The 20,921-nt window shown below is 41.7% G+C and overlaps 2 protein-coding genes across 4 annotated transcripts in view; one reads left to right on the forward strand and one right to left on the reverse strand.

Moving 5' to 3' along the window:
- Window positions 1-18,435, forward strand: part of CCDC113 (coiled-coil domain containing 113) — a 40,802-nt gene extending 22,367 nt beyond the window's left edge. Inside the window, exons 8-9 of one of the 3 annotated variants that reach the window (XM_046680191.1) lie at window positions 9,804-9,959; window positions 16,846-18,435. In XM_046680191.1, the coding sequence (XP_046536147.1) occupies window positions 9,804-9,959; window positions 16,846-16,875 (186 nt within the window). In that variant the 3' untranslated portion in view covers window positions 16,876-18,435. Of the gene's footprint in view, window positions 1-9,803; window positions 9,960-10,411; window positions 10,943-10,969; window positions 11,174-16,845 lie in introns of those variants that run through there. The other 2 variants (XM_046680189.1, XM_046680190.1) reach the window with 2 other exon arrangements.
- PRSS54 (serine protease 54) lies at window positions 11,361-16,372 on the reverse strand. Its single transcript, XM_046680192.1, has 3 exons — window positions 16,089-16,372; window positions 15,364-15,495; window positions 11,361-12,029 (listed from the first exon to the last, which is right to left on the reverse strand). The coding sequence occupies exons 1-3, from the start codon at window positions 16,311-16,313 to the stop codon at window positions 11,490-11,492; spliced, it is 897 nt and encodes a 298-aa protein (XP_046536148.1). The 5' UTR covers window positions 16,314-16,372; the 3' UTR covers window positions 11,361-11,489.
- Window positions 18,436-20,921: the final 2,486 nt, after the last annotated feature.

Raw genomic sequence — 20,921 nt, forward strand, 5'->3', positions numbered from 1 at the left:
TTTTGTGCTTGTGCTTTTGGCATTGTAGCTAAGAAACCATTACCTAACCCAGTGTCATAAAGATTTACTCCTGTCTTCTTTAAAGAGCTTTATAGGTCTTACATTTAGGTTTATGACCCATTTTGACTTAATTTTGTAAATGGTGTGAGGAAGGGGTCCAAAAACTGAAAGAAGAAAGTAGATGAAGTATATTCATAGAGCTTCTTATATTAACCTTCCTATTTACCATTTGTGTGGTTCTCTCCATTTCTTCCTGTGGATCTGAGTTACCATCTGGTGTTATTTCCTTGCTTAAATACAGCTTCATTTCAGCCTGCCTCCTTTGTGCTGCTATTGTCAAATATATTACATTTTTATATGTTGTAGGCCCAAAATACAATTATATACATACCATTTTATGAAATTGTTTTTAAAATTTTTTTATTTATCTTTTGAGGAAGATTGGCCCTGATCTAACATCTGTGCCCATCTTTCTCTCTTTTATATGTGAGATGCCACCTCAGCATGGCTTGATAAGTGGTGCTAGGTACGTACCCAGGATCCAAACTGGCAAACCCTGGGCCACTGAAGCAGAGCATGCGAACTTGACCACTGTGCCACCGGGCTAGCCCCTGAAATTGTTTTTTAAATCAATTAAGAGAAGGAGAATATGCAGTTATGCTTTTATAATTACCTGCATAATTACCTTTACTTGTGCTATTTATTTTCTTCATGTGGCTTCAAGTTACTGTCTGGTGTCACTTCTTTTCAGCCTGAAGAACTTCCTTTAGTATTTCTTTTGTGTATGTGTATCTGTTAACATCTTATCTTGGAAATAGATAATTTTAGTACTTTTGTCTTTTGACCTTCGTATTAGCTTCATAGGTGGTTGATCTCCTACCTTTTCTATAATTTGCCTTTACCAGTGATTTTATTATTATTATTTATAATTTTCTTATTACTATTTTTGGTCTTCTCTTTTCCACTAAAATAAGTCCCTTTAACATTTCTTGTAAGGCTTGTTTCTTGGTGATAAACTCCTTTAGTTTTTGCTTGTCTGGAAAACTCTTTCTCTCTCCTTTCCTTCTGAATGAGAACCTTGCTGAGTAGAGTATTCTTGGCTGTAGGTTTTTTCCTTTCAGCACTTTAAATAGATTGTGCCACTTCCTCCTAGCCTGTAAGGTTTCTGCTGAGAAGTCAGCTGATAGCCTATGTATGTAACTTGTTGCCTTTCTCTTGCAGCTTTTAGGATTCTCTCTTTGTCTTTAGTTGCTGACACTTTAATTATAATGTGTCTTGGTGTGGGCCTCTTTGGGTTCATCTTGTTTGGTGCTCTCTGTGCTTCCTGTACCTGGATGTCTGTTCCTTCCTTAGGTTAGGAAAGTTTTCAGCTATTATTTCTTTGAATAGATTCTCTGCCCCATTGTCTCTCTCTTCTCCTTCTGGGACACCTATAATATGGATGTTAGTGCACTTGATGTTGTCTCAGAACTCCCTTAGACTGTCCTTATTCTTTTTAATTTTTTTCTTTTTTCTGTTCAGCTTGGGTGATTTCCTCTAGACTTTCGTCCAACTCGCTGATCTGTTCTTCTTCTTTTTTTTTCCTGCCTTTTCTCCCCAAATCCCCCAAGTACATAGTTGTATATTTTAGTTGTGGGTCCTTGTAGTTGTGGTATGTGGGACACCGCCTTAATGTGGCCTAATGAGCAGTGCCATGTCCGCACCCAGGATCCGAACTGACAAAACCCTGGGCTGCTGAAGCGGAATGCGTGAACTTAACCACTCTGCCATGGGGCTGGACCCCTGATCTGTTCTTCTGTATCATCTACTCTGTTATTGATTCCCTCTAGTGAATTTTTCATTTCCATTATTACATTCTTCAGTTCTGATTGGTTCTTTTTTGTATTTTCCAGTTCTTTGTTGAAGTTCTCACTGTATTCATCTATTCTTTCCCCAAGATCAGTGAGCATCCTTATAACTATTAGTTTGTACTCTTTATCAGGTAGATTATCTGTTTCATTTAGTTCTTTTTCTGAGGATTTGTCCTGTTCCCTTATTTGGAACATATTCCTTTCTCTGCTCATGTTTCTCTGTGCTTATAACTATGTTTTAGGTAGATCAGCTGTGTCTGCTGATCTTGGAGAAGGGGCCTTATGTAAGAGATGCCTTATGAGGCCCAGTAATGTACTTCCTTCTCATCACCAATTCCAAATGTTCCAGGAGAGTCCCTCTGTGAGCTACGCATGTCCTTCTGTTGTGGTGGGGTTGTTCTTACTGCAGGTGCATTGGAAGACTAGGCTGTCCCCCGGGCCAGCTGGTTGTGAGGCTCATCTGTGTGCGGCTGCTATCATCCCTTCAGTCAGTTTATTGGGCAGGGGGAGACCCAGCACAGTTGGCTGCAAAGTGTAATAGTACATTCCTGCTGCAGTTTTTCTGTGAAGTGAGTAGGCCTCCAGTGTGGCTGGATGCTAGGCTCAGGGCTCACAATTGCTTTAGTCCTCCAGCCTGCAAGGCTCTTGTCAGCTCTCTTAATAAAGCAGCTGGGTGGGGCTGGCCCCAAGTGTGCAGCACACAATTGTTTCAGGCATTGGAAGGTGGGGCAGATCCCCTATGTGACTATTTGAGAAGCACTAGTCTGTTATAGCTGACAAGACACACTGCTTGCAGGCCCACACACCCATCCACTAGTCCTGCCCTGAGCGCATGCCCTGCCCCACTAAAGTGGACCTACTTGCCCTGCTGAAGAGGTCCCACACACTCCATACATCCACCTCTTACACATGTCCTGCCCTGCAAAGGTGGACCCACTTGCTACATCCTTCTGCAGAGGTCCCACACACTCCACCTGTGCCGGTCCACAAGTTGCCTGAGGGCTTGCTGGTGGGTGGGGCCTCTCTCTGTGGCAGGCTGCCTGCCCTGGCTGAGCTGGATTAAATCAGTGCTCTAGTGGGTGGAGCAGACCCCTGTGCTAACAGGCCAGGGGAAGAACTCCAATGGTGTCTGCCAGCATCTGTATCAGCATGCCTGTACTAGGTCACAATAATGGCTGCCTCCAATATCTCAGTCCCTGGGGAGGTGGTTCCTGCCACTTCCTGCCTCCGCGAGATGTGCCCAGAACCTATCAAGTGAGTCTCTTTTCATCAAAGGATTGTGCACCTTTCTTTCTGGTGATTATGTGTTGCTTTCCAAAATGGGTGAATTCATGCATGGGCCCTTTAAGAGCAGGCTTTTCTTTATATTATGTTTGATAACTTTTCTGGGGGTATTCCCTGTTGTTAATAGCCAGCAAAGCCGGATATTATGACACTTGTCTCAGTTCTGCTGAGTCCAAAAGCTGCTTGTTGTGGCAAAGCTCTCCTGTTCAGATCCCCACTTCCCCAGGAAAAGCTTTGTATCTTAAGATTGTTCCTGGCCATGAAGCACCGCTGCTAGAATGTGGTTTTTTCCTCTCCAGAAAGGAATTTCTGCCTCTTCCACCTCAATCAGCACTGTCCCTTGTCATGGGGATTCTTTTAGTCCAGTTTCTGGTTCTCTCTCAGGGGTAATTGTTCCCAGGGTAGTTGTAAATTTTTTGTGTCCGTGGGAAGAGGTGAGTTCAGAGTTTGCCTAAGCCACCATCTTCCCAGCAATCTCTTCCTTTAGTATTTCTTGTAAGGCAGGTCTGCTAGGAATGAATTCTCTCAGTTTTTGTTTATCTGAGAATGTCTTTATTTTTCCTTCATTTAAAAAAATTAACTTTGTGTTTAGAACTATTTTAGACTTAAAGGAAAATCGTGAAGATAGTACAGAGTGTTTCCAAATACCCCACACCCAATTTCCCTTATTATTAACATCTTAAATTAGTGGAATACATTTGTTAAAATTAATGAACCAATACTGATACATTATTATTAATATTTATAGTTAATATTACTCATATTTCCTTAGTTTTTTCCTGGTGTCCTTTTTTTCTATTTCAGGATCCCATCCAGGATAACACATTACATTCAGTGTCATGTCTCCTTAGGTTCCTCTTGGCTGTGACAGTTTCTTAGACTGTACTTGTTGATGACCTTGACAGTTTTGTGGAATTCTGGTCAGGTGTTTTGTAGAATGTTCCTCCACTGGGGTTTGTCTGATGTTTTTCTCATGATGAGACTGGGGTTATGTGGTTTTTGGATAAAGACCACAGAGGTAAAGTGCCATTTTCATTACATCATATCAAGGGAGCATACTGTCAACATGACTTATCCCTGCTGACGTTAACCTTGATCCCCTGGCTAAGGTGGTGTTCTACAGGTTTCTCCATTGGAAAGTTACTCTTTCTCACACTTTGCACACTGTATTCTTTGGAAGGAAGTTACTATGTGCAGCCCACACCTAAGAAGTGAGGAGTTATAAATTATTTGGAATTCTTCTATATGATGATTTGTCAATTCTCCTCCACTTATTTTTTATTTTTAAAATCACTTATTTATAGCAGTATCAACTCATGGATATTTATTTTCTATGTTGGGTTATAATCTAATATTATTTATTTGTTGCTCACATTGTTCCAGCTTGGCCATTGGGAGCTCTTTCAGTTGGCTTCCGTGTCCCTGGGACATATCCCTATTCTTTTTTTTTTTTTTTAAGCACTTCTGTCACTAGAAGATGCTCCAGGCTCATCTTATTTCCTACCCCAATCCCAGAATCAGCCATTTCTCCAAGTAGTCCTGATCCCTTTTATTTGAGAATAGCATTTGAAACCAAGATCTGAATGTGCTCATTGCTTGCTTTCATTTTTGAAAGATAGTTTTGCTGGATATAAGATTCTTGGTTGACAGTTTTTGTCACTCAGCACTTAGAATGTCGCCCCACTGCCTTCTGGCTTCCATTGTTTCTGATGAGAGGTCAGCTGTTGATCTTATTTAGCTTCTCTTGTATGTGATGAATTGTTTTCTTTTGCTGCGTTCAGTATTTTCTCTTTGCCTTGTCATTCAACATTTTGAGTATCATGTGTCTAGCTATGGATTTCTTTGCACTTATTCTACTTGGAGTTTGTTGAGCTTCTTAGATGTATACTTTAATATATTTCATCAATTTTGGGGAGTTTTCAGCCATTATTTCCTTGAATATTTTCTCTGCTCCTTTCTCTTTCTCCTCTCCTTCTGTCACTTCTATTACATGCATGTTGGTATATTTAGTGGTGTTCCACATTTCTCTGAGATTTAATTTTTCTTTGTTCTTTTCTCCTCAGTCTTTTTCATATTGTATAATCTTTATCAATCTACCTTCAAGTTTACTGATTCTTTCTTCTGCTGGCTTAAATATATTGTTGATCCCCTCTATTGAATTTTTCATTTTGGTTATTGTATTGAAAAGACTCTAGATTTTCCATTCGGTTTTTTAAAAAAATAATTTCTACCTCTTTATTGATATTCTCTATTTGAGGAGACAATCATCATCATCATATATTCCTTCAATTCTTTAAACATGGTTTCCTTTGGTTCTTTGAACATATTTATAATAGCTGCTTTGAAGATTTTGTCTGCTAAGTCCACCATCTGGATTCCCTCAAAGGCAGTTTATGTTACCTTTTTTTTCCCTGTGCAGGACACACTTTCCTGTTTCTTTACCTATCTCATATTTGTTGAAAACTGGACATTTTGAGTAATATATTGTAGCAACTCTGGACACTAATCCATCCGCCCCTTTCTTGGACTTGTCATTGTTTTGGCTTGTTGCTTGTTTAGTGATTTGGCTGGAATAATTCAGACTATTTCTCCTGCTGTTAGTAGCCTCTGATGTTGCCCCTCAGAGGGTGCAGCCTTGATCGTGGATGCAATCTCCCTGACAGCCAAGGATGATTAGTGAGTGTTTCAGCTGAGTTCTCTTTGTTTCATCTTCCAGCTAAGCCTCTGGCTGGTCTACCTCTATTGGTATCCCATTCAGGCATTAGCCTCCATTAATTGCTAGCTGATTGCTATCTTGCTTTCAAGGACATCCTGAGCCATTAATTGCTCCACTTTCTGATCCAATTAAAGTAAGGCCCCTTTGCATAGGCAAAGTGTTGCCAGTCTTTGAGGCTTGTTCCAACCCTAAGAAAGCACTCTTCTTAATGGTCTTTCTCTGGTTCTGTTAAACATGTAGCTGGTGTACTGTTTTGCTTGTTGCTACTAATAGCATAGAGCTACCAGCTTCCTCTTAATTGCTCAGCCCAAAGATCTCCATTGTTTTCCACAGTTCCTGAGGCATGAACTCCCCACACTTTGTTACAAATAAAGTCAGTCCCTTCAGGCAGCATTCCAGAGCTCTCTGTTTTTACAGCCTCTCTTCTGCACCGCTGCACTGGAGCTGGGGTGGGTTGTGGCCTGCCTGTCCTGTAGTTTTACCCCTGCTCTCCAAGTCGAGGGCTGGGTAGGGATTGCAGTCTCTGGTCTTCTCAGCATGTCCCTCATAGTTGTGGTACTTATTATTTTTTTAAAGATTTTATTTTTTTCCTTTTTCTCCCCAAAGCCCCCTGGTACATAGTTGTATATTCTTTGTTGTGGGTCCTTCTAGTTGTGGCATGTGGGACGCCGCCTGAGTGTGGTTTGATGAGCAGTGCTGTGTCCGCACCCAGGATTCGAACCAACGAAACACTGGGCCGCCTGCAGCGGAGCGGGCGAACTTAACCACTCGGCCATGGGGCCAGCCCCGTGGTACTTATTTTTTAATGCTTCGATTCTTGCTCATTATTTTATCGTAGGTATTCTCTAATTGTCATCCTCACAAGAGTGTCCACTGATGGTTCTGGGTACATCTTTAGGTCTCCCCTCAGGTGTATGTCTATGCTAGACATAGTAGATATTCACTGAATGCTTCTTGACAGGTTTTTATTGCATTCTGATAACAAGTTAATAAAAAAATAATTTTGTTGGATTGCTTCAAAGTGAACTAAAATAGCACTTCTCAAACTGGAAGGTGCAAACCAGTTACCTGGGGATCTTGTTAAAATGCCGATTCTGATTGGGTAGGTCTAGGGTGGCCTGAGACCCAGCATTTCTACCCAGCTCCCAGGTGATGCCAGTGCCAGAGATGATACTTTGTGAAGCAAGGAATTAAAAGACAATACCAGGTTAGGAAGATTCAACATCGTAAAAATTTTCTTTTTAAGTTTATCTGTGAAATAATATTCCAATTAAAATAACGAGGTTTTTTTTTAAGGATTTCAATAAACTGACTCAAAAGTTCTTTTGGAAAGATAAATAAGAGTATCTTCAAAATTCTTAATAAGTAAATGAGGGGACTAGACATACCTGATATTGAAACATGTTATGAAGTTACAGTATTTAAAATAAGCTCATGAATAGACTAGGAGACCAAAGAAAAACACATAAATCCTGTAATGAGCCCCAATACAGATGGTATATGATACACATATGATCAAGAATCTGACAAAGTTTTGATATTGATACTTTTAGTTTATGATAAAGGTGGCATTGCAGTGAGGGACAACTGGATTATTACATAAATGATTGTGGATGATTGAGTAGCCATTTAGGAAAGAATTAAGTTGGAACTAAATGTTACAGTGAAATTAATCTAGGTGTATCAGAGATTTAAATGGAAATTATAAAACCCTTAAAGTCCTAAAATAAAATAGTGGGAACATTTTTATTATAATTTTGGAATGGGAAGGACTTTTAAAATATAAAACTGAGAAACCATGAAATCAATAAAGTCAGTTATATAAAAATGAAAATTTTTCCTCATAGCAAAAACCATCACAAGCAAAGCCAAATGATAAATAACTGGAAAAAAGTTGTATCTAACATCACAAGGAGCTAATTTTCTTAAAACATAAATGACTTTTATAAATTAATTTTTAAAAATCTAATAGAAAATAGACAAAATGGGCAAAAGGTTTAAACAGTTTACAGAAAAGCTGAAAATTCTCAAACATGGGAAAAATGTTCTACCTCACTTATAAGGAATGCAAAATAAAGCTCTAATGAAATAGCATTCTTCCTCTCTCCCATTGACAGAGATGAGTAAGTCGGTAAGACTGTGTTGAGAATGGGAGAGCAGGCAGTCTCAGGCACTGCTGCGCTGGCGGGATCAGCTTGATCGATAGACGGCAAGTCAGCATATGCGCCAAACATGCTCGTGCTTCAGGGAGGGTGTCCCAACCTAGGCACTACTGACATTGTGGGTCAGATACTTCTTGCCATGGGGGCTGTCCTGTACATCATAGGGTGTTTTGTAGCATCCCTGGCCTCAACCTGCTAGATGCTGGTGGCACCACCCTAGTTGTGACAAATTAAAATGTCTCCACACAGTGCCAAATGTTTCCAGGGTGCAAAATAACCTCCATTTGAGAACCACTGCCTTAGAACAAGCAATTTCGCTTTCAATAGCTTATCCTACTGATACACGTATGTATTTACTATAGGATGTATACCCAGAAGAAAAGTAATTACAGCATTGTTTGGTGTAAATTGCAAGAAATTGGAAAGCTAAGTGACTGTTTGTGGGGACTTGTCAAATTATGGTACATCCATACAGTGGAAAAAGTATGCAACCATTAGAAAGAATGAGTAAATTCTTTATGTGCTGATACAGAAGGATCTTCAAGATTTGTTGAGTGAAAACAAAGCTGGATGAATAAAAGTAATAGAATTTGCTACTGTTTCAGGCAAAAAAGAAACATGTTTGTATGGCCATAGATTTCTAGAAGGATGCACAAAACCTAAAAATAGTGTATGCTTCTGAGAAGGGGACCTGTGTGGCTGGGGGAAGAGATGGGATGGGAGCTTTGTGCTTTTATACCATTTGAGTTGCATGTATTGCCTACTCAAAACAATTGTTAAAATAAAAATTAAAAAGGACAATGCTAATTCAAGAAATCCACTCAAAAGAAAAGGGCTAGTTAATTTTACTGTATGATAATTTAAGAAATAAAATTTAAAAAGAGAGTCCTCAAAAAATTGGATAACTATGATTCAGCAATTCTACTTCTGAATATATACCCAGAATAATCGAAAGCATGAACTTGAACAGGTATTTGTGCACCCATGTTCATAGCAGCATTATTCACAACAGCCAAAAGGTGGAAGCCACCCGAGTGTCCATTGACAGATGATGGATAAACAGAGTGTGATATATGTATACAATGGAATATTATTCATTCCTAAAAGGAAGGAAATTTTGACACATGGAGGAACCTTGAAGACATTATGCTAAGTGAAATAAGCTGGTCACAAAAGGACAAATATTATGTGTTTCCACTTATATAAGGCTCCTAGTCAAATCCATAGAGACAGAAAGTGGAACAGGGATTGCCAGGGGCTGTGGAGAAGGGGGTCTGGGGAGTTAATGTTTAACAGATACAGAGATTAAGTTGGGGAAGATGGAAAAGTTCTGGAGGCGAGTGGTGGCGAAGGTTACACAACAATGTAAATGTACTGAATGCCACAGAACTGTACACTTAAAAATGGTTAAGATGGGAAATTTTATGGGAAAAAAAGACCGGAAGCTGAATCGAGACTGATTAAATCAAAGTGTGCTTAAATTCATAGATTTTCCACAAAAAAAAAGCCTAAGAAATCAAAATAAGTAAAATATATTCCTTAATAAAGGAAGGAAGTAAAGAGGCTGGAAGGAAAGGGAAAAGACTAGTTTAGACTGCACTTAGAGTTTCTGAACTGGATTAAAAAAAATCACAATCTGTAAAAATCAGAATCTTGTGATTCCTCCACTCCTTTCAAGATTTAAACATTAGTTTTAGAACTTCACTGAAACAGGGGAGCGATGCCAGGGCCAGTGAGTCCCGGTAAGCCAGAACTGCAGCATTCCCGTTTCATCGGTCCCTCCCGACCCAGGACCGGGCTAAAGCCGAGGCTTTGAACAAGAAGCTGCGGAAGCAGCTGGCCGAGTTCCGAGCGCCGCAGGTGATGGGGTACGTCCGCGAGAAGATCCTAAATGGGGACCTGGAGAAGTCCATCAAGATGTGGGAAAGGAAAGTGGAGATTGCAGAGGTAAGCCACCGAGAAGCCCGAGGCCGGCCGTCTTTTATGCCCTTCACATCTTGGTCTAGGATTTTGTTCTTTGAGCTAAGAATACAGGTGTTTGGACATTAACGTCTGTGAGAAATCTCAGTGGTTGCTTCATCTCTTATACGAAAATGAAGGATGGCTTGCTTTTTTTTTTTTTTAAAGCTTCTTTTTCCTTGTTAGGGACAAGCTCTTTTCAGGTTATCAGGAAGAGATTTTGTAGTAATAGTGTGTTTTTAGTTGCTTGTCTTAATGAATTCTAGAAGCTCCCGAATGCCTCCCCCGACCATTGATAATTTAGTGATTGCTGCTTTATACATGGAGAAGCCAGTTTTTTAAAAAATGAGATAATCCCAGATTTTTAATATTACTCACAACCCGATTCCATGTGTTCACATAGTTGCCATGGGCCTTTTTGTTTTTGACTAACCCCACAGCCTTTTCATATGACGCAGGGTGCACAGAAGCACCCTGGCCCGCTGTGAGCTGTGGAAAAGGAATGGGAAATGTGCCAATGATCCACTGGCATCAGAAGAAAAGAAAGCTCCGGGACGGCCACAGGCTGGGTGGCATCATGAGGGCACTAAGACGTCACTACAGTAGCTTCAAAACCCAGTCAGGTTACCTGGGAAGCTTGGCATTTTCACATCTAGACCCCTGCTCCACATCCCACGGAACTTCCTCCTGCCTTTCCCGTGGTCCCTTGATGGCAGGGAGTAAATTAGGATCCAAATTTGGGCCGGTCAGATCTGGAGCTGAGAAGTAGAAATCACAGCAGGAACCTGCACCTTTGAACTTCATTAAACAGAAACAAGCTCCTCAGAAGAATCTTCTGGATGCCCCTAGGTGGCCTGGCCCCGTAGCACACATGGCGGGCACTGCCCCACACAGGGTTACCATCATGGGGCTAGATGTGGGTTGCATTCTGAAGAGTCACTATCGGTTCTTCCCAAATGACTGTCTTCCCCTCCCCCTGCCCCTTTTCCCTTTTTCAGATGTCCTTAAAAGGCTACCGCAAGGCTTGGAATAAAATGAAAACAACCAATGAGCAGTTGCAGGCAATTTGCCTCCCTGGGAAATAGCCAGAGGGAGGCCACAGCTGCAGACCAAAAAATGATCCATTAAAGTAATTAACTCTCTCTAGTCAAGGGGTCCTCTCACTGTTTCCTTTGCTTGCTGGTATCCCCAACTCTCCAGCTAGGCAGGCAGTCACCTCCCAGGCCATGTCTGCCCATGCGGAGTGTTTTCACAGCCTGGCCCCTGGAACGGGTAATACTCAAAGAACCACAGGGCACTCTCATGGTTTGACACTTGTTAGCCCACATTTAGTTCACAAGCACAAATGAAAGTGACCTTCCTGCATGGGGGAGTGGGACAGAGGAGGGAGAGCCAGCCCAGTATGTGCCCTGGGCCAGTCTGTGGCAGCCCCGTTATATAACTGTCAAAAACAGACACCAAACAGCACGGTGAATGCCTGGCACTCAGCATTCTGAGCTTATTCCTCAGTTTGGAGAGTTAGCTCCTAGGGTAGATAGCATTGCAAAAGAAAACAAGCACAAAGAAAAACAAGATAATTTCTTGGGGCTGATATAAGCTATTCTGACCTGAAATAGACCCAATCTCCCCACCGTAATAGTCATAGTACATGGATTGTCCGGCCGTGTCAGGAGAGCCAACTGATTCCCTTAGGCCCTTTTCCCTAAAGTCTAGACTCTCTCCAGAGCTGTTTGCTGGCCATGAATATATGGTGGTACTTTCTTGTCCTGGGGAGTTTGCCTGGGACCATCCAACCTGCTCCTGCCCAGAATGTTTTTCCTGTGTCACAGCGGCACGTGAGGAGTGGCTGGAAAAAGGAATCAAATTCTCCCGGGGGTTGAGGGAAGACAGGGGAAGGCTGGTCCCCCAAGTCTTGGTCGTGATCCAGTCGCTGTAGTCTTCCACTCTGATGTACAGAAAGAGGCCAGGGCATTGCTCCCCACCTTGGGTCAGGATTCCTGTCAGCACCCACAGATTCAAATGCTGGAGCTGGCACATCATTGGGTTTCCTGGGTCTCCCTGTGACAGAGGACAGAAGGCTTGAGGTCTCAGAAAAACTTTTCTTTTTTAATATATCCTTGTGCAATTTACTGTTTGTTCTAGAAATGTTTTACACTGGTTCTCACAGAAAATAGGGTAAATTATAGGATACTGTTTTCCAATCTAGGCAGCCACCACCACAAATTCCAAGGAGATGACTTTTCCTTTTATTATACAGATCATTTGTAGGCTTCTGGAGTTTGCCTGTAACTTCCTGGTTCACCTTTCATTTTCTTCCCAGTACTTTGACTAAATCCTCCCTCTCTTTTGGTTTGTCACTCCTCAAATGTTGATATGTCTTTCCTTTCTGGCCTGGAATGCTCACATTTTTCATTCTCTTCTCTATTTTGCTTCCATCCTTTCTTTAAGCTGCTCCTTCCCACTCACAGTCCTGCTAGAGTCAGAGTCACACTTCCCTGGGGGCACACGGGCGCTTCACAGCTTTTCCACCCCAGCAGCTGCCTGTGAGTGTGCCTGCTCGCCAGCCCCTGCCCAGGCTCTCGGCCTTCCCTGCATCCATAGGAGTGGTCCTCTGGGACTCGGGACCTCTGCCACACAGACCTTCTCTCCCTTCCAGTGAGTGCATAGAAGCTTGGCACACTAAGCTAGATTTGTGACCCTAGCAATTTACCTAATTCTCTCTGAGCTAAAGTGGGGATACAGTTAGTTCCTGTAACACAGGCAGAGCTGCCAGCACAGTGCCTGGCACACTGTATGCACGCAATAAAGATTTAGCTATTATTATCTTGGTTTCTAGAACAGGCCATCATTTTTATATGAAAAGTTGAGAAATATGGGAAAAGCAACAAGACAACTACTAGGTATAATTTTACCTTACCTTCCTCGTCCCTCAGGTCTTTTCTTAAAGGAATACCCCCATCCCATGGTCCATCTTGGTCCAAGAGGGGGGTTGTCATTCAAATGCTGGCCAGCCGCCTTTGACCTGTGTGGCTGCCTGGCTAGAAGACCTAGTTTCTCTCACTGTTTGGACTGGGGTATGGGGGGGTGTGTGTGGGGGTTGCACCTGACAATGGGAAAGAATCTGAACAGACTCCACAATGAGAAGCAGAGAGGCGAAGGAGTGGCCGCCTCGGCCCCTGCCCATTCCCATCCTCTTTCTCTAAGCCTGCCTTTTTCAGAAGGAGCCACACAAGAACAGAAATGCAGGTGAATGAGAGAAGAAAGGAGCGACTCTGCGAGCAGGGCAGCAGGAAAGCCTGCTCTGCAAGGCTGCCATAATTCCCTGGTAGTCCCGTGGCCAGACCCAGGAGGATGACATTCTGGACTTTGCTCTGTGCTTCTCATTAGATGGAAAGGAATGTTTTAGTGTAGAACTCTTGATTTTTCAGTTTTTCACAATCTACTGTTTTCACCCCAGTGCTCCCACATGGCAGAGGGTAGATTTCACCCCAGAGTTCTGGCTGGTTATCCTAGGCCTGATGAACAGGCTCTTGTCTGCACCCCACTATGTCTGCCTGGGGCAGAGAGGCTCCTTGGCCAAGAATGGCATGATCTCCCTTCCTTTCACCAGTCCCATTCCCAGTTTAACTGTGGTTTTATAAGCTTGAGGAAGAAAAAGAATGCAATTCAGGACAAATATTTTGATGAATGATTGTGTGGTAGATGTCTCCGGCTGTTGCATGGTTTTGCAAGTTGCCATTCCATGCCGTGCAGAATATGTTGCTTTTCCTCTTCCCCATAACCTGTGGGGCTACAACTTCTGAAGCACAAGCAGCTGAGACAAAAAGTCCCAGATGCTCCTCTGGAGCAGCCCTGTCTTGTCTCCCAGGGGAGCAGCCTCAGCAGAGAGGGGCTCTTTTGTTGTGTGATCCTCAACCTTTCATTCAGCAAAAGCCCTAACAGTTGTCGGGGGAAAAAAGGGGTGAGTCCAGAGCGATTCTGCTCTTGGGTTTCTGGGGACCCTTTAGGCAGATACTGAACCTGGGAGGTTTATTCCATGTGTTAGGCGTGTGGCTTTGGGGACCTCTGGACATGAGAACACCTTTACTGGGAGAGGGAAGGATCCTAGCTAGACTAGTCTCCGTTTATTTGTCTGAGACAGTTTGCAAGCACATTTCAAAAGAAAGGACTGTCTACATGTGTGCTAAAAAGTTAAAAACCAATCTGAACTTTGCAGGTGGATTTAAAGAGGTGATCATTTTAAGTATAAGCAGCTCACCATATTCCACTGAATCTAAGACGCTCTTAAAAAATTAACATCTTTGAGATGTGATGTGTCTTTTAATTGGTTGATATCAGAGTTTAACTAGCAGAGTTTTTTTTCTTTCTTGGTATTACATAAAATATGGTGGCTTCTACAACTGACAGCATTTTAGATTTGGTATAGTATGATAATAGATGGTTGGAATGGCTGATGGCAGGATTTTGTTAAATAGCGACATCTTCTGTGTTTTAACACACTGTCTAATTTAAGAAGTTGTACAGTCCTCCACCTGGCAGAGAGCCCGGGACACAGTAGGTGCTCCGTAAATTTGAACCAGCTTTGGAAGGGCAGGCTTATTGCTTAATGAAAGGCAGTACTTCATGCTTTCAGAATAAAATGACTTTTAGAAAGAATTGTCTGCCTATATGTATTCCTTTTCTTTTTCTCTGGAAACACTTTCCCTAGATCCTCTGGAAAAAATATTTCCCCGTCAGAGAATCCTCAGGGTTACTCAGAAGAGAGTGGGTGATCAGCATCTTGGAAAGACAATTTTAGAGCAGAGGAGAGAAACTCTGCCTGGAAATCTATAGACCTGGGTTCTCTCGTCTTTGTTAACTTTAAATAACTGTGTGACCCTGGTAAGCCACGCTCTCTCCAGGTGTGGATATGAGGGGGCCTGGACAGGTGTTTGTGAGTTCTACACATTTTCCTGAGGCGGTAGGATAACCACATCTGCACAGTCCTCATCCAGGTGGAGGGCAGGGCTTCTTACAGGGGGAAAAAAAAAAACCCTCAGTAACTGATGAGCGATAGCATCAGAGTCCAGGTTCCATAGAAGCTGAAAACAGTGATCCCACACTGTAGACATGCTCAAAGTGTATCTGCATGCCTGGTTTGGACTCACACTTTCAAACTGTCAGCTAGTGAAAAAACATCTGTGACTTAGCCATGCTTAATCATGTTACACTGAAAATGGGGCTGGTTAGTCCCATTTTATTGAGCACTTGCTATCTGCCAAGTGCTATTCACCCTGGAGACTGCCATGAATCCCAAGTGACAGTCCTTGCCCTCATGGAGTTCATGATCCCCTTGAAGTGACCACTGCTTGCTTACTCCCAGCATTTAGCTTCTACTCCATCATGTTCTTACCAAGCAGACGTCGTCTGTTTCCTGTTCCATGTGAATGCCACATCCTGTTTTCTGGAGTTTCTGTAAGGGACATGGGTAGGTGTCTTTCACAGAGATTTTCCTCAGGATACTCATCGTCATGTGTTTTCCTGTCTGGACCATGCAACAGAGAGCCCAAGAATTATTAACAAGACGACATCCCCTGAGTCAACTCAACGACTACTCATGTGTACAGATGGGATTGAGTAGAAAATGTTCTGATAAACCCCTTTTCCCCATACAAATCAGATCCTGTGTCTGAGTTCTTACTGAAAACTACCTTCGCTTTGAACTTAAATGTGAAAATAGGCAGAGAACATATTTACCTTTCCTCCACATCTATAGAGAATACATTTCCTTGTTAATTACCCAGGCATAAAAGAACACAAGGAAGGCTTGGACAACAGGATAGTCAGCTCTAGTTCAGGGAATAATGTCCCCTGGCCCCTCCATAACCTTGCACTCATTTCAGGCTGTCTGCTGCCTGTGTACTTCCAATTTTGATGTAGGACTAGAAGAAAAAGGACCAAATATAAGAATGGCCAAAGAAAGGGCAAGCACTGGGAATCTTGACTAATTAGGTGAGAGTTCCAGCCCAACTCTAGAACCTCGAGCAACCTGAATTATTAACGCCTAAAACGGTTCATGTAGGTCACCCCCACTGCTAGCACACACACAGCCTCCACTAGAAGGAGGAAGGCATTAACTGCAGATGTGGGATTCCATCCTGCCACCCAGCAGTTCCACAAGGCTGGTGGCTCATGCATCTCGCTGCTCAGGAAGCAGATGGACTGGACCAGGTTGTTGAACTCCATCGCCGTGTCTGTCTTCAGGAGGGCTATGTTATTGCTCATTGTTTTATTATCAAAGTCCTCATGGATGATGATGGTACTGATTGGATACTCTTGGTGAGCAATCACTTTGGAATCCATATTAGCTATTCCAACTATAACAACAGCATCCTTCCTAGAAAGAGAGCAGGGGAATCTTGAGAAGCCAAGCTACCAAGGAAGCTTCACACATTGCTGTTTTCATATTTACTATTTTTTGGCCTGGAACATTCATCTAACTCAACTTCCTGAGCTAATTTTTACTCACCCCTTTGGATCCAGTCCCCAGGAAATCTCTGAACCTCTGGGCTTGTGACCTCCTTTGTGAGCCCATAGAATCTAGGGGTTTCTTTTGTATAACATCATTTGTCCCACCACCCAAAGATAATTTGTTATGTTATGGCTGATTATCTTTTTTTCTATGCATAGTTTTCTCTTTTTTTACATAGTTGTAGTCATACCAAAGATGCAATCTCGACTCTTGATTTTAGCAGTTAACATTTAATACAAGCATCTTTCCATGTTGTATACTCTGTAAATACACTTCTGAGAAATTCTAATTTTAATAATGATGCAATTCAGTTGGGTGTTTTCCCTTTCTCCTCTTGAGAATCACCCAAAAACCCACGAGAAGAAGAAACAGATGCAAACACCACGAAACTAAGAGAAACTGGAGAACCCAAACCTCAGAACCAGAGGAAGGGCTGACAAAAGCAGTGAAGGACAGCAGGAGTGCAGGGAGTTGGGATGACACCGGTGCCACAAAGTCAGAAAAAGCTGGTCCAACATGCTGCTCAGCAAGGAAGTGGAGAGAAAAGAAGTAAAACCATCACCAAAATGAAGGCCAATATGGAAGCAGCATAAAGGAGAATAGAGACCACAGAAAACACACTAAGGGACACAGAAAGTAGGACTGAGAAAAGTGACTACAGTGCAATAGACCTTAATGAAGATTTTTAAAGGTTGGAGAGGAAAATGACAAATATGGCAGTCAATGGAGAGTCAGCAGACCACAAGGAAGGTAACCAAAATAACAACACAGGAAAAATATTTCAAGATATAATTTAAGAAAGTTTTCTGGAAATAAGACTTGAATTTCCAGTGGAAGGGTACTGCACATCCTAGGGAAGTAGCAATACAGAATGATCAACACCGAGACATGTCCTTGTCATCTCCCAGCAGGAGACAGATGGCATACTCAAATAAGGTAGATTGAGGAAAGTTTAATAAAGGCATTCTTTACACAGGTCTCGGCCGGATGTGTGGAAATCACGAGGGATAGTGCAGTATGCTGGGTACTGGTTGGCATATGCACCTCCCTGCTGATGTAATAACAGGGTGCTGGCACCACTCTAGGCTCTAGGTGAGGGGAGGGAGTGGTCAGACAGAGCTGTGGGGAGTGGGTCATTTGGCTGGAGGAGGCAAGCAGTCTGCAGTATCCCTCAGAGGAATAAGGACCCTGACCTCACTCTCCTCCCTCCCTCTGATCTCTTGCCTGTGCTCCCTTTGGCCAAGCCCAACTGGACCCAGAAGGCAAGAGCACCCACTGGTGTAACCCACACAGGTCAGCCTCCTGGGAGCCAGCAGAGTAGAAAAGGGTAGAGAGAGGATCTGGAGGGGCAAATGGGAGAGGTCAAGTATAGCTAGTAAAGTTGCTGGACTTCATTGACAAAGAGGGAACCCTTGGACATCCAGACAAAAACAGATTGTCATCTTAACTTTGGCCATCTAACGTATGTCTAACCCAGGGAACTTGTGAAAGTGAAAGGGGACACTGCCAGCAGGATACTAGGATAATAGGTGTGAACCAGGTCTCTCTCAGGCATACTAGAATGTGGGTCACCCACCTATAGAGGAAAAATCCAGACTGGCTTCTGACTTCACAGCAAGATTTAATATCAGAAGCCAGGAGGTAATGTCTATGAAGTCTTCAAAAGGAAAGACGATGTGAACCATGAATTCTGTACGTAAGGAAACACAGTTCTTGGGACCCCTTTAAGAAATTACTTGAAGACAAATTTTAGCCAATTCTAGAGCTGAATGGAGAAAATCCAGCAAAAGGACTGTTGGTAAGTATGGAATTCATTATAATATTGGACTAAAAAGAAAAAATTCTTAAAGTTTAGGTTGGAGTAATAATGTAAACCCTGGCAATAATCAAATGGTGTAACTAAAGCTGAAAGAAAGTCAGAGGTGGGTATATACACCAATTTTCTCATCTTTTATAGGAATCTAAACATATTTATTCATAGCTGATGTATGAAGAAATAGGGTGTGCAAATATGTATATGAATTGTAAACATTAAAGCACATAATCTATTAAAATTGGGGGTGGTGGAGGAGGAGGAGGGAAGAAGTGACTGGACAGGAATTCTGGCATTGGGCACAGTAGTGGGGCTAGAGAGGACTGCCCAGAATGAGACAGAAGATTTAGGTGTTTTCCGTGAAATTATAGCTCTAAGATGAACACCAGAATGAAAACTCAAACTTTTCAAATTTGTCAGAAGAGACATACAAAACAAAACAAAGGCCATATAATAAAAAGAAAAACAAGAATCAATAAAAACAGAAAACCTAAAATAAAAACAAGAGGCAGGAGTTTCATTCTGAACATCGATTCAGAGCAAAAGAGCATGAAATAAGACATAGAAAGGCTGTTTAATGATGAGAAAGAATTCAGTCTACACTGAAGACCTCAGTTATAAATATCTGCAGCAAGCAACACAATGTTCCCAAAGCAAAAACTCCAGGAAATAGAAGGAGAAAAAGCCAAAAGCCTGTTCATGACAGGAGATTTTAATTCTCCCCGGTCAGCCTAGGACAGATCAAGTAGACTCCCTCCCCCAATTTTATATGTTAAATTACACCAAGGACAGAGAATGAACTTTTAAATTTACCTGTGGAAAATATTCACATGGACCACACATGGTAGACCACAAGGACAGCCTCAACACATTCCTAATAGATTACCACGTCATATAACTGAAAGTTAAATCATGCCAGAAAACAAAACAAACGAAACACCCTACCACCTGGATATTTGAAAACTCTGTCTTTAATAAAACCCAGAGTCAAAGAGGAAATCAAAACCAAGACAGCAGACCAAATAGAAAACAGCCGTCATGAAAACGCCACCCCAAAAGCAGAACTTCTCTGGAGGGCTAGTTGGCAATAGCTCCCAAGATTCTGCCCAGTCTTTCCACTCCTTGATTATGCATGGTACAGTTTACTTGCATGTGTGCGAAATAACATATGTAAAAGGATATCTGCTGAAGTGTTTTTTGGTTCTAGTAAAAGGTTGGAAGTGACCCAAATTTCCGTTGTTAGAAGACTGTGTAATTATGGTACATCTGTCATGGGATACTGTGCAGCTGATGAGAAGAATGTCGTAGCTCTCTATGTATTGATAAGAAAAGATCTCTCAACATTCATGACAGAGTGAAAAAAGCTAAGAGTGGAATGCTGTCTATGGTGTGCTACCAGTTGTAATGGGGGAGTTATAGACTGAATTGTGCCCCCCAAAATTCATAGGAGAAGCCCAAAACCCCAATGTGACTGTTTGTAGATATCGCCCTTAAGGAGGTAATTAAGATTCAATGAGGTCACAAGGGTGAGCCCTAATCCGATAGGACTAGTGTCCTTATAAGAGGAGGAAGAGACACCAGGAGTGTATGCACACAGAGGAAAGGCCATGGGAGGACACAGCAAGCAGGTGGTGGTCTGCAGGCCAAGGAGAGAGCCTCAAGAGAAACCAGCCCTGCAGACACCTTGATCTTGGACTTCTAGCCTCCCAGTTGGTGAGAAATAAATTTCTGTTGTCTAAACCACCCTGTCTGCATTTTGTTAGGGCAGCCCTAGCAGATCAATGCAGGGGGAAAGAAAATTCTGTCGATAGAAGAATCAATATAGATGATCTACAGGTACATAGATATCCATAAACGTGTTGAATATTTAAGGAAGACTACTCAAGAAACTGGTGCAGAGTATGGCTCGAGGGAGGGAGACTGGTGACTGAAGGGCGGGGGAAGGAAGGAGCTGCTGTTCGTCGTATACTCTTTGGTTTCTCATGAACATTGTACTATGTACATGCATTTTCATTTAAATTCATGTGTTTTCAGTTTAAAAATACAAATCATATGTTAAAAAATTCAGCAGCTGCCAAATATTATATAGAATTTATCCTATAATTTGTTTATCCAATTGTAGTAATTATACTCTCTCCCCATACTCTGTGTGTATATAAATATAATATATAGTGTATAAATAATATATAATATACTATATGTAATAGTTAATATATAATATACAATATAAATACTATTATGTATACTATTTATAGACTACATATTGTATATAATATGTATTATGTGTGGTATATATTATATGTTATATATATAAAAGAGTAATATACTATATTATATTTATCCATGATAATTGGGCATTATGTTTCCAGTGTTTTGTGTATTATTAACTATCCTATGAACAACTTTGTGCATAAAACTTTTCCAGTGGTTGAAATTATTTCCTGAATGTTGATTCCCAAAAGTGAAATCATTGGGTCAAAAAATGAGATGTTTTACAAAAAACGTTATTCCTTTAATAACATTTATTGTTTCTTTTTTTCTGGTTTGAAAGAATGCACTTTTTTCTTTTTTTTTTTAAGTTAGTGTTTCTTCTATTTATTTTTTTTTAAAGATTGACCCCAAGTGA

Source organism: Equus quagga, chromosome 13, assembly GCF_021613505.1.
Source record: "Equus quagga isolate Etosha38 chromosome 13, UCLA_HA_Equagga_1.0, whole genome shotgun sequence".
NCBI lineage: Eukaryota > Metazoa > Chordata > Mammalia > Perissodactyla > Equidae > Equus > Equus quagga.

Excerpts from the sequence above, each read along its gene's own strand:
- PRSS54 (XM_046680192.1), bottom strand. The coding sequence starts at position 16,313 with ATGGATTCCAAAGTGATTGCTCACCAAGAGTATCCAATCAGTACCATC. Across the intron at positions 15,496-16,088 it reads GATGGAATCCCACATCTGCA|ACAGGAAAACACATGACGAT; the intron begins GTTAATGCCTTC and ends TGCATGGTCCAG. Across the intron at positions 12,030-15,363 it reads AAACAGACGACGTCTGCTTG|GGAGACCCAGGAAACCCAAT; the intron begins GTAAGAACATGA and ends CCTCTGTCACAG.